We start from the raw sequence: 13073 nt of genomic DNA, 5'->3' as shown, positions 1-13073 counted from the left end.
CCGGTGTCCCATATGGTCCCCCGTGCCTGCCAGGAGCTATTTCTGAGCAGACAGCCAGGAGTAACCCCTGAGCACCGCCGGGTGTGGCCCAAAAACAAAAACAAACAAACAAAAATTCGGCTAAGCTGAAGCTGTTTTTTTTTTCTTCTAATTTACCCTGTGGGCCAGTATTTAAGGATGTATTTATATTGGAGGCCACACTGCTATTCGATAACCCAGAGTGGAGGGGAAATGTGAGGTGGGAACAATCAAAGAAGCCCCTAGCTGGTTTTCTAGTGAGGGGGACACCCCAGCCTATGCAAATATGGGTTTCCCCAGCAATCTTCTCAATAATGAGTAGCATAGAGAACCCAGATTGGAGGGTTGGGGCCTCCCCACATGACCAGCCTATGATTATGTCAAGAATTCTGCCAAATTTCCCCTGCCCACCATTGCTTACCCAGCAGGCTCTTAGCCCTGCTCACTAAAATGACATCAGTCTCCTTTCTATTGTCTTCTATGCAATTGTGTAATTAGAAGAGGCTACAAGTCAGGTTTGAGAATAAATCCTAGTAGTACTGACAGAGGGGAACCTCACATTCTCTTTCTGAGTGACTGCTGAGTGCCCTGGATCTGCCAGTTTGTGATTCTTTCATTTGACAAGAAAGTGGAGGCACAGCCAAGCAATAACTGACAAAGAAGTCATGTCCTGGGCAGCAGTGTTTTAATTTCAGCTCAGAAAGAGGAACTTTCTAGCAAGTCTGTTTAAAACACTGGGCCACCTCCTGGAAATCATAATGTAGTCAATCTGGGATCGGGTCCAGGAACCTGCAATGTAATATCTATCTGAGATGTTGATACACATAACTCACTGTGAGAGCCCATCTGAGAAGCTTCAAGAATTTGCAGGGTGTGCCAACCCTATAGAAAAGGGGTGTGTCATAGGTATGCCGTAGAGGACAGAGAACTGAACTGTAGCCAAACTGCCATGTATTAACATGTGATTTAACATCTCAGGATCTCTGTTTTCCGTCTGCAGAATAAGGACAATATTGACAGCCATCTCCTAGGATGCTTGGGAATCACTGACATGTGTTTGTGATGGTGCCTAGTATACATGAGCACCAGATGGGGTGACAAGAAATCTAGCAAGAGATTTGTGAGGGAAAAAAAATGTCTTGGGACTATTGCTTTGCAGAGATTCAGAACAGTGCTGTTTTGAACAAGGACAGTGATTTTACTTGCATTGTGAAGGTTCAAGCAGTCTGAAGTTTTTCTGTATATGTGTGTGGGTTACTTTTTTTGTTATTGCTAAATAAGATTTCCTGTTTTGAAAGAAAGAGATTGTTTCTTAGCAACTTGAAAGTGCTGTAACAACTATTGGGTTTTTTTCTAAAATTTAAATTTGACAGAACCTTAACTAAGGCTTAGAGAGATAGCTCAAAGGTCTGGAGCTCGTGGATGGAGCAGAAAAAGTAAAGGCAGGGAAATCGATATTTTCCCCATCCCTATTCATGAGGAATAGTAAATGCATACTTTCTTTTATGCATAAGAATTATATCCAGAAGTTAATAAACTTAGTCCAGTATTTGAATGGTTAATATATGTATTATTTATATTTTAATGTATCATAAAGTGGTCAGTGTCATCATTTGATGCTTATGATGATGTTCTCACTAGACTTGCTTTTTTTTTCTCTTTTTGGTTTTTGGGTCACACCCAGTGCTCTGGGGTTACTCCTGGCTCTGCACTCAGAAATCATCCCTGTTAGACTGGGAAGACCATATGGGATGCCAGGAATCAAACCACCATCTCCTGGGTTGGCCTGTGCAAGGCAAATGCCTTACTGTTGTACTATCTCTCTGGCTCCTAGAGTTGCTTTTAAGAAAATAGAATGCATGTGAATTTGAGAAGAAATGAATTTACAGATCAAATGGAGACCCTGTCCAAATGTAGATGGCAGTCTTAGTTGTTAATACTTATAACATTCAATAACAAAGTTTGTATAGGATCATAAAACTCTCTGAATAGCCAAATCCATAGTGAGAATTGAAAAAAATTAAGGGACCACACCCAGCAGTGCTCAGGGGTTGGCTACGCCTGGCCTGCACTCAGCAAAGCACCTGGTGGTGCTTTGGGGACAATTTAGGATTCTAGGAATCAAATTTAGGTCAGCTGTATGCAAGGCAAGTACCTTACCTACTGTTTTATCTCTCCAGCCCCAATGAGGGGAAATTTTACATAAAAGTATCATGATTAATGCTTTTGTTTTTATTTTCTCTCATGCTCTTGATTTTTTTATTATTCAAAAATATTGTGGTAAATTAAGATTAATGTAAAATAATATCGATTGATTCCACTTATATTGTGAAGAATTTGATCTTCAGCATAAATGATATTGGAGAAGCTTTTTATAACACTTTAAATTAAATTGAGAAGTAGTTTGGTTTGGGAAAATTAGGAGAAAATAAGTAAGTAGTAAGAAAAACACAAAAGTAATTAAAAAATGAAATTGTCTAAATGTCTAAAGTGAGAAAGCTAATTTGTTATATTTTATATAATATCTTGCATATCAACATATATTGTATTAATTGCTGTTTGTTCTAATAGAAAAATTAAGACCCCGAACGTCTTCATAATTTGTTCTACATTGTCATCCTACTCGTTCTATATGCTCCCTCCCACTCAACCTTGACCAAGATATCCTGAGATTCTCTTGGTACAATAAAATCAACCACTTCCACAAAATCATAACACCAAATTAAGGATGACTAAATAAATGTTTTCTTTTGAGGAGAGTAGAACAAGGTAGTATTTGAGGTACTATATGAGAAAATTTGAGTTTTCATTTTGGGGTAAAACATACTTTCACAAATAATGCTAAGTTAACAGTAATAAGAGCCAGTAAGAGAATTGCTATGACTATTATGTTTATATCTTCTGTGAAGAACCATGCTGTAGTGTAATCAGAATTTTGTACTCTTTCTTTTAGATATCAGATTTTTGGGACCTCTGTTATTACAATTAAAGAAATCTATGGTAGGACCCAGGAATATACAATGCTGACAAACAGTCAGGGTTGCTAAGTTTCATCTTGAGAAACAAAGCTTAGATCGAGTCTCTACTGCTTTAACTGAAAATATATTGTCTGAAGAATCAGGGAAATGATCAGGGGGTTAAGCTATTTGCCTTGTATGTGGACGAACCAGAATCTCATGGTTCCTAACACTATGGAGTGAATAAATAGCAATGAATCTTAAAAGTTATTAGCTGGGGCCCAGAGAGGTAGCACAGCGGCGTTTGCCTTGCAAGCAGCCGATCCAAGACCAAAGGTGGTTGGTTCAAATCCCGGGGTCCCATTTGGTCTCCCGTGCCTGCCAGGAGCTATTACTGAGCAGACAGCCAGGAGGAACCCCTGAGCACCGCCGGGTGTGGCCCAAAAACCAAAAAAAAAAAAAAAAAAAAAAAAAAAGTTATTAGCTGAAGCAAGCTCTCCTTTAATCTTAACTTTTGATACTCCAGTTAAAGTGCTTTTAAGACTTTACAACTGTAAATATTTACAATGCATTAAATACGTTATTTCGGTTAAACACTATTTCTGTCAAATTTTATGTTAGAGTCTGTATCTGACTTCCATGGTTAAAGATTAAAATATGATGGAACAAGTCACTTTTTACCACATTTATACTCAAAATCTTCACTAGTCAGGGAGCTGTGAAATTGGCATAGACTTAATAGAATAATGATGAAAGTTTTCTTTGTAGCAATCAGTTTTGAAAGATTATTCAATATTGAGCATGCATATACAGTTCCTTTGAAGTTCATGGGCAATTCCCATTTTAACAATAGAACTGAAAGTGTTTTAGTTTGACTTTTATGAGTACAAGACAAATATAATTTCATTTTTTCTTGTCTGATAAATTTGATAAAATGTCAGACATATTAATGAACTAATGGGTCTATGATGTATGGGCACTCAGAGGGAATGTGTATTCTATGGATGAAGGAAAGATCTTGCCTTTAGGCTGTAGAAATAACCAAATATATGACACTTAACACTAGAAAGGTGAGATTGATAATATGCTCACAGCTCAGGGAAGTAAAATACTACAGGACTTGTTCTGGGAGGCACTAGAAGGTAGTGCAGAGCTATAGAGACACAACTTATATGTGGAAAAAAAAAAAAGGGACGCTTCAAGATACACAGTCCCGGGGCCGGGCGGTGGCGCTGGAGGTAAGGTGCCTGCCTTGCCTGCGCTAGCCTAGGACGGACCGCGGTTCGATCCCCCGGCGTCCCATATGGTCCCCCAAGAAGCCAGGAGCAACTTCTGAGCGCATAGCCAGGAGTAACCCCTGAGCGTCACAGGGTGTGGCCCAAAAACCAAAAAAAAAAAAAAAAAAAAAAGATACACAGTCCCAATGGAGTTTTGTAAAAAAAAATCCACACACCGTATTTCCGACTCCAGGTGAGGGGGTCTAAAGCAGAGTCGCCATGAAAATTTAATAAGCCAAGCCAGTCATAGAGAGAAATTCATGGAGTCGGGTTGCTTCTTGCCTCGTAATCTTTCTGGGCCTGCCAAACCAAAACCTCTTTATTTACCAGTTCAAATTCAACCAGGATGGGAGGGTCAAGTAAGAGACAAAAATTCCTATCTGGGTAGACTTTTACAAGTTAAAGGGGTTAGTGAAAAGAAAGAGGAAGTTAGGGAATGTCTTTGTTTTGGATAAAAGCAGAGTGTCATCTAACAGGGTTGTACTTTAACAGAGTAAATGGCCAGAAACTAAGACAGACCTGGTAGTAGCAAGAGAATGTGGTCGCCCTGGTCTGAAAGGAAGATGGACTTGTCTGTAAAAATTCTGCCAAGAAACTGAAACCCATCACTCAAGGATAGCCAGAGACTTTGCCTGGTTCTCTTTGGTTAGGTGTATTGTTTAGCAAACAGTATGGAGCGGGGAGACCATACTCAGGAAACCCTTCTGAGTTTACCAGATGCCAAGGTAGCATGTGATACTGAGTATTTTACCATTGAGGATGCACTTTCTTTATAAATGTTTGTGTCTTTTTTCCCCCTCTCAGCTAAGGAATGTGATCCAATTATTTTGAATTGCCCAACAAATTCTGATGTGCAACATCAGGTAAGAATAATTTTAATAAAATTCTAATCAACGTAGTTTTTCCCACAAAATTATCTTGTAGAGTTTTAAAAGAATGAAAAAATATGATGTGGGTGGATGTGCTTTGGTGGTAGAATGCTTGCTTATATGTGTGAGGCTCTGCATTTGAGTCTTCCTGAGGTGAAGGAAGTGGGGGAGGGAGGGAGGGAGGGAGGGAGAGAGAGAGAGAGAGAGAGAGAGAGAGAGAGAGAGAGAGAGAGAGAGAGAATATAGACATCTCTGGAAACATATAATGCAATTATTACTAAACTTGTAACATTTTTGATATCAGGAGTCAAACATTGACATTATTTTAAAAATATAATTATTGTCTGCTGATGTTAAAATATTTGTTCTGAGGCTGGAGAGATAGCATAGAGGTAGGGCATTTGCCTTGCATGCAGAAGGATGGTGGTTTGAATCCCGACATCCCATATGGTCCCCCAAGCTTGCCAGGAGTGATTTTTGAGTGTAGAGCCAGGAGTAACTCCTCAGTGCTGCCGGGTGTGACCCAAAAACCAAAAAATTATGTTTGTTCTTTTAAATTTTGATAGGATTAACATGTACAGTAAAATGAAAAAATGTCTATTATTCCACTATTTTCCTATGGGGGTATATCCTACCGGGTACTACCTTAGATCAATATATGCTTCAGGTACTTCTTGGTCAAAACATGTATTATCATTCATTCAAAGCTGATTAGCAAAATTATAGATGACCTCACATAATGCTAAACTCTGTTAGATCAATAAATGTCTAAAAATAATATTGAAGGTTAATATATTGTCTACTTTGTTTTGAGGGATTTTCAAAGCTATTTAATATTTGGCACCAAATATAATATATGATATTGCTCAGTGCTTTTTCTAATTTTAATGTTACAATTTCTCCATTTCAGTGAAAGACTATGCTAAAAACTAAAAAAATTTTTCACCAAAATGGGTGTGGGTAGGGAAGGAAAACCCTCTTTAAATTTATTTTTTGCATTAAAAGTATCAGAATTTATTTCTTATTTTTATTTTATTTAAACACCTTGATTACATACATGATTGTGTTTGGGTTTCAGTCATGTAAAGAACACCCCCATCACCAGTGCAACATTCCCATCACCAATGTCCCAAGTCTCCCTTCTCCCTACCCGACCCCCGCCTGTACTCTAACAGGCTCTCCATTTCCCTCATACATTCTCATTATTAGGACAGTTCAAAATGTAGTTATTTCTCTAACTAAACTCATCACTCTTTGTGGTGAGCTTCCTGAGGTGAGCTGGAACTTCCAGCTCTTTTCTCTTTTGTGTCTGAAAATTATTATTGCAAGAATGTCTTTCATTTTTCTTAAAACCCATAGATGAGTGAGACCATTCTGTGTTTTTCTCTCTCTCTCTCTCTGACTTATTTCACTCAGCATAATAGATTCCGTGTACATCCATGTATAGGAAAATTTCATGACTTCATCTCTCCTGACAGCTGCATAATATTCCATTGTGTATATGTACCACAGTTTCTTTAGCCATTCGTCTGCTGAAGGGCATCTTGGTTGTTTCCAGAGTCTTGCTATGGTAAATAGTGCTGCAATGAATATAGGTGTAAGGAAGGGGTTTTTGTATTGTATTTTTATGTTCCTAGGGTATATTCCTAGGAGTGGTATAGCTGGATCGTATGGGAGCTCGATTTCCAGTTTTTGGAGGAATCTTCATATCGCTTTCCATAAAGGTTGAACTAGATGGCATTCCCATCAGCAGTGGATAAGAGTTCCTTTCTCTCCACATCCCCGCCAACACTGTTTATTCTCATTCTTTGTGATGTGTGCCATTCTCTGGGGTGTGAGGTGGTATCTCATCGTTGTTTTGATTTGCATCTCCCTGATGAAGAGTGATGTAGAGCATTTTTTCATGTGTATTTTGACCATTTGTATTTCTTCTTTGTCAAAGTGTCTGTTCATTTCTTTTCACCATTTTTTGATGGGATTAGATGTTTTTTTCTTCTAAGTTCTGTCAGTGCCTTGTATATTTTGGAGATTAGCCCCTTATCTGATGGGTATTGGGTGAATAGTTTCTCTCACTCAGTGCGTGGCTCTTGTATCCTGGGCACTATTTCCTTTGAGGTGCAGAAGCTTCTCCGCTTAATATATTCCCATCTGTTAATCTCTGCTTTCACTTGTTTGGAGAGTGCAGTTTCCTCTTTGAAGATGCCTGTAGTCTCAATGTCCTGGAGTGTTTTGCCTATGTGTTGTTCTATATATCTTATGGTTTTGGGTCTGATATCGATGTCTTTAATCCAATTGGATTTTACCTTCGTACATGATGTTAGCTGGGGGTCTAAGTTCAGTTTTTTGCAAGTGGCTATCCAGTTGTACCAACACCACTTGTTGAAGAGGCTTTCCCTGCACCATTTAGGATTTCCTGCTCCTTTATCAAAAATTAGGTGATTGTATGTCTGGGAACATTCTCTGAGTATTCAAGCCTATTCCACTGATCTGAGGGCCTGTCCTTATTCCAATACCATGCTGTTTTGATAACTATTGCTTTGTAGTATAGTTTAAAGTTGGGGAAAGTAATTTCTCCCATATTCTTTTCCCCAATGATTGCTTTAACTATTCTAGGGTGTTTATTGTTCCAAACGAATTTCAAAAGTGCCTGATCCACTTCTTTGAAGAATGTCATGGGTATCTTTAGAGGGATCACATTAAATCTATATAATGCCTTGGGGAGTATTGCCATTTTGATGATGTTAATCCTGCCAATTCAAGAGCAGGGTATGCATTTCCATTTCCGCGTGTCCTCTCTTATTTCCTGGAGCAGAGTTTTAAAGTTTTCTTTGTATAGGTCCTTCACATTTTTAGTCAAGTTGATTCCAAGATATTTGAGTTTGTGTGGCACTATTGTGAATGGGGTTGTTTTCTTTTTTTTTTTTTTTTTTTTTTTTTTAATTTTTGTTTTTTTTTTTTTTTTTTGTTTTTGGGCCACACCCATTTGACGCTCAGGGGTTACTCCTGGCTATGCGCTCAGAAATCGCCCCTGGCTTGGGGGACCATATGGGACGCCGGGGGATTGAACCGCGGTCCTTCCTTGGCTAGCGCTTGCAAGGCAGACACCTTACCTCCAGCGCCACCTACCCGGCCCCATGGGTTGTTTTCTTAATGTCCATTTCTTCCTTATTACTATTGGTGTATAGAAAGGCCATTGATTTTTGTGTATTAATTTTGTAGCCTGCCACCTTTCTGTATGAGTCTATTGTTTCTAGAAGCTTTTTGGTAGAGTCTTTAGGGTTTTCTAAGTAGAGTATCATGTCATCTGCAAACAGTGAGAGCTTGACTTCTTCCTTTCCTATCTGGATTCCCTTGATATCCTTTTCTTGCCCAATCGCTATAGCAAGTACTTCCAGTGCTATGTTGAATAGGAGTGGTGAGAGAGGACAGCCTTGTCTTGTGCCAGAATTTAGAGGGAAGGCTTTTAGTTTTTCTCCATTGAGGATAATATTTGCCACTGGCTTGTGGTAGATGGCCTTAACTATATTGAGAAAGGTTCCTTCCATTCCCATCTTGCTGAGAGTTTTGATCAAGAATGGGTGTTGGACCTTATCAAATGCTTTCTCTGCATCTATTGATATGATCATGTGGTTTTTATTTTTCTTGTTGTTGATGTTGTGTATTATGTTGATAGATTTACGGATGTTAAACCATCCTTGCATTCCTGGGATGAAACCTACTTAATCTTAGTGGATGATCTTCTTAATGAGGCATTGAATCCTATTTGCCAGGATTTTGTTGAGGATCTTTGCATCTGCATTCATCAGCGATATTGGTCTGTAATTTTCTTTTTTGGTAGCATCTCTGTCTGGTTTAGGTATCAAGGTGATGTTGGCTTCATAAAAGGTATTTGGAAGTGTTTCCGTTTGTTCAATTTCATGAAAGAGTCTTGCCAGGATTGGTAGTAGTTCCTCTTGGAAAGTTTGAAAGAATTCATTAGTGAATCCATTTGGGCCTGGGCTTTTGTTTTTCGGCAGACATTTGATTACCGTTTTAATTTCATCAATGGTGATGGGGGTATTTAGATATGCTACATCCTCTTCCTTCAACCGTGGAAGATTATAAGAGTCCAAGAATTTATCCATTTCTTCCAGGTTCTCATTTTTAGTGGCGTAGAGTTTCTCAAAGTAGTTTCTGATTACCCTTTGAATCTCTGTCATATCAGTAGTGATCTCTCCTTTTTCATTCCTAATACGAGTTATCAAGTCTCTCTCTCTCTCTTTCTTTGTTAGGTTTGCCAGTGGTCTATCAATCTTGTTTATTTTTTCAAAGAACCAACTTCTGCTTTCGTTGATCTTTCGGATTGTTTTTTGGGTTTCCACTTTGTTGATTTCTGCTCTCAGCTTTGTTATTTCCTTCTGTCTCCCTATTTTTGGGTCCTTTTGTTGAGCACTTTCTAGTTCTATGAGCTGTGTCATTAAGCTACTCAGGTAAGCTCCTTCTTCCTTCCTGATGTGTGCTTGCAAAGCTATAAAATTTCCTCTCAGTACTGCTTTTGCTGTGTCCCATAAGTTCTGATAGTTTGTGTCTTTATTGTCATTTGTTTCCAGGAACCTTTTGATTTCCTTCTTGATTTCATCTCGGACCCACTGGTTATTGAGTATGAGGCTGTTTAACTTCCAGGTGTTAAAGTTTTTCTTCTGAGTCCCTTTGGAATTCACAAATAATTTCAGAGCCTTGTGGTCAGCGAAGGTAGTCTGCAAAATTTCTATCCTCTTGATCTTATGGAGGTATGTTTTATGTGCCAGCATGTAGTCTATCCTGGAGAATGTCCCATGTACATTGGAGAAGAATGTGTACCCAGGTTTCTGGGGATGGAGTGTCCTATATATATCCACTAGGCCTCTTTCTTCTATTTCTCTCCTCAGGTCTAGTATATTCTTGTTGGGTTTCAGTCTGGTTGACCTATCCAGTGTTGACAAAACCGTGTTGAGGTCCCCCACAATTATTGTGTTGTTATTGATATTATTTTTCAGATTTGTCAACAGTTGTATTAAATATTTTGCTGGCCCCTCATTCGGTGCATATATGTTTAGGAGAGTTATTTCTTCCTGCTCTACATACCCCTTGATTAACATAAAATGTCCATCTTTGTCCCTTACAACCTTCCTGAGTATAAAGTTTGCATTATCTGATATTAGTATGGCCACTCCAGCTTTTTTATGGGTGTTGTTTGCTTGGATAATTTTTCTCCAGCCTTTTATTTTGAGTCTATGTTTGTTCTGACTATTCAGGTGCGTTTCTTGTAGGCAGCAGAAGGTTGGATTGAGTTTTTTGATCCATTTAGCCACTCTGTGTCTCTTAACTGGTGCATTTAGCCCATTGACATTGAGAGAAAGAATTGTCCTGGAATTTAATGCCATCTTTATATCAAAATTTGGCGTGTCTTTTGGTTAGTCTTGTCTTAAATTAGGTCTTTCAGTTTTTCTATTAAGACTGGTTTTGAGTCTGTAAAATTTCTGAGCTGTTTTTTGTCTGTGAAACCATGTATTCTTCCATCAAACCGGAAAGTGAGTTTTGCTGGGTACAGTATTCTGGGTGAAGCATTCATTTTATTCAGTCTTGTCACAATATCCCACCACTGCTTTCTGGCATTGAGTGTTTCTGGTGACAGATCTGCTGTAAATCTCAAGGATGCTTGCTTGAACGTAATTTCCCCTTTTGATCTTGCTGTTTTCAGAATTCTGTCTCTATCTGTGGGAATTGTCATTGTGACTAGGATGTGTCTTGGGGTGGTTTTTCTGGGGTCTCTTTTGGTTGGTACTCTTCGAGCATGCAGGATTTGATCACATATATTCTTTAGCTCTGGAAGTTTCTCTTTAATGATGTTCTTGACCGTTGATTCTTCCTGGAAATTTTCTTCCTGGGTCTCTGGGACTCCAATGATTCTTAAGTTGTTTCTGTTGATCTTATCATAGACTTCTATTTTCATCTGTTCCCATTCTTTGACTAATTTTCCCATTGTCTGTTCATTTGCTTTAAGTTTTTTTTGTCCAATCTCTCCTGCTGTATGGAGTTGTTATGTATCTGATCTTCCACAGCACCAAGTCTATTCTCAGCTTCTGATACCCTGTCCCAGAGCTTCTCCATTTTGTCATTCACTTCATTTACTGACTTTTTCAGACCTGAAACATGGAGTTTTGTGATTTCTGTCTTCATATTTTCTTGGTTCTTATTAGTGTTCTGTTCAACTCAATCCATGGTTTCTTTGAGTTCTTTGAGCATCTTCCATATTGCTAGTCTAAAGTCCTTATCTGAGAGGTTGATTAGTTGGTTGGTCATTATCTGGTCATCAGAATTGTCATTTTCATTCTCTATGTCTGATGCTGGCCTGCGTTGTTTCCCCATTGTCACACTTGTATTGTGGGTTTTTCTACATGTTGTGGTAGTATTCATTGGCTATATGATGCAGGCAGCACACTCCTCTGGCTCCGCCCTTTCTGGATGGGTTGACTTGACTCTAAGGGAGGGGAGTCCTCCATGAATGAAGCCTCACACAGGATCAAATCTTAGGCCCGAGCACGCAGCAGAGAAGACAGTTCGGAGAGAAATGCTTGCTTCTGTGATCCAGCACAGTTCTTAGTGTGATTTTTTCTTCTTGATGCGATGGTGTTTTTTTCTTAGAAAGAGTGCACGGCCGCGTAGCGAAGCGGAGCTAAGTGCTCTGCTGGAGCCTCTTTTCGACCCACTCCCAAGAGGTTCACGCAAGAGGACAGTAGACAGACTCACACACACACAGGCATCACTCACAGTTTTTCACAGTTGGGCCCCACTCAGTCAGCAATTTCTTACTCACTCACTCACTGGGTAGCTTCAGAATGCAGTTTTTTGGGGGTTCACTTCCCAGGGCTCTGAGGAGAGCTTCAAGGATTCAGAAAAGACAGAGAAGTACAGGACAGGGCTCCCTTCAGGTCCTCAGTTTCTTCAGAAGAAGAAAAGCAGGGCAGAGACTCCGCAAGTGAATCAATCAGCACTTCACCTGGCAGTCCCCACAGTCAGCCATTTCTTACTCACTCACTTGCTTGCTGGGTAGCTTCAGAATGCAGTTTTTGGGGGTTCACTTCCCAGGGCTCTGAGGAGAGTTTCAAGGATTCAGAAAAGACAGAGAAGCACAGAACAGGGCTCCCTTCAGGTCCTCAGTTTCCTCAGAAGAAGAACAGCAGGGCGGAGTCTCCACAGGTGAAGCAATCAGCACTTCACCTGGCAGTCCCCACAGTCAGCCATTTCTTACTCCCTCTTTAAATTTTTTAAAATTTTGTTTTAAATGGCATATTTTATATTTATTTAAAAAGTATTACTGGGCCTGGAGAGATAAGACAGTGGCGTTTGCCTTGCAAGCAGCCAATCTAGGACCAAAGGTGATTGGTTCGAATCCCGGTGTCCCATATGGTCCCCCGTGCCTGCCAGGAGCTATTTCTGAGCAGACAGCCAGGAGTAACCCCTGAGCACCGCCAGGTGTGGCCCCCCCCAAAAAAATAAAACCAATAAAATAAAATAAAATAAAAAGTATTACTGGAGGGGCCGGAGCAATGGCACAGTGTTTGCCTTGCACATGGCTGATCTAGGACAGACCTTGGTTTGATCCCGGGCATCTCCTATGGTCCCCCAAGCCAGGAGCAATTTCTGAGCGCATAGACAGAAGTAATACCTGAGTGTCATGGGGTGTGGCCCAAAAAAGCAAAAATAAAAAAGTATTACTGTAAGGGCCGCAGAGGGAGAAATAGCACAGTGGTAGGGTGTTTGCCTTGCATGCGACTGAACCAGTAGGGACCCAGTTCAATTCCCTGCACATCATATGGTCCTCCAGCCTGCCAGGGCAATTTCTGAGTGCAGAGCCAGGAGTAACCCCTGAGTACCACACACATGAGGGACCCAAGTGACACAGTAAAAGGATCTGAATTTTCTTTCTTTTT

At 39.8% G+C, this 13073-nt stretch overlaps 2 protein-coding genes across 2 annotated transcripts in view; both read left to right on the top strand.

Annotated features, from left to right (window-relative positions):
- The window catches only part of LGALS8 (galectin 8), an 811943-nt gene that overhangs the window by 699445 nt on the left and 99425 nt on the right, over positions 1-13073 (top strand). The window lies entirely within an intron of this gene.
- Positions 1-13073, top strand: part of EDARADD (EDAR associated via death domain) — a 67310-nt gene that overhangs the window by 17251 nt on the left and 36986 nt on the right. The window contains exon 4 of the mRNA XM_049789021.1: positions 5057-5115. Within this exon, the coding sequence (XP_049644978.1) occupies positions 5057-5115 (59 nt within the window). The remainder of the gene's footprint in view (positions 1-5056; positions 5116-13073) is intronic.

The sequence above is a fragment of the Suncus etruscus genome, chromosome 15 (assembly GCF_024139225.1).
Source record: "Suncus etruscus isolate mSunEtr1 chromosome 15, mSunEtr1.pri.cur, whole genome shotgun sequence".
Classification (NCBI taxonomy): domain Eukaryota; kingdom Metazoa; phylum Chordata; class Mammalia; order Eulipotyphla; family Soricidae; genus Suncus; species Suncus etruscus.
Note: the sequence above shows the minus strand (reverse complement) of the source record. Positions and strands in the feature narration are given on the sequence as shown.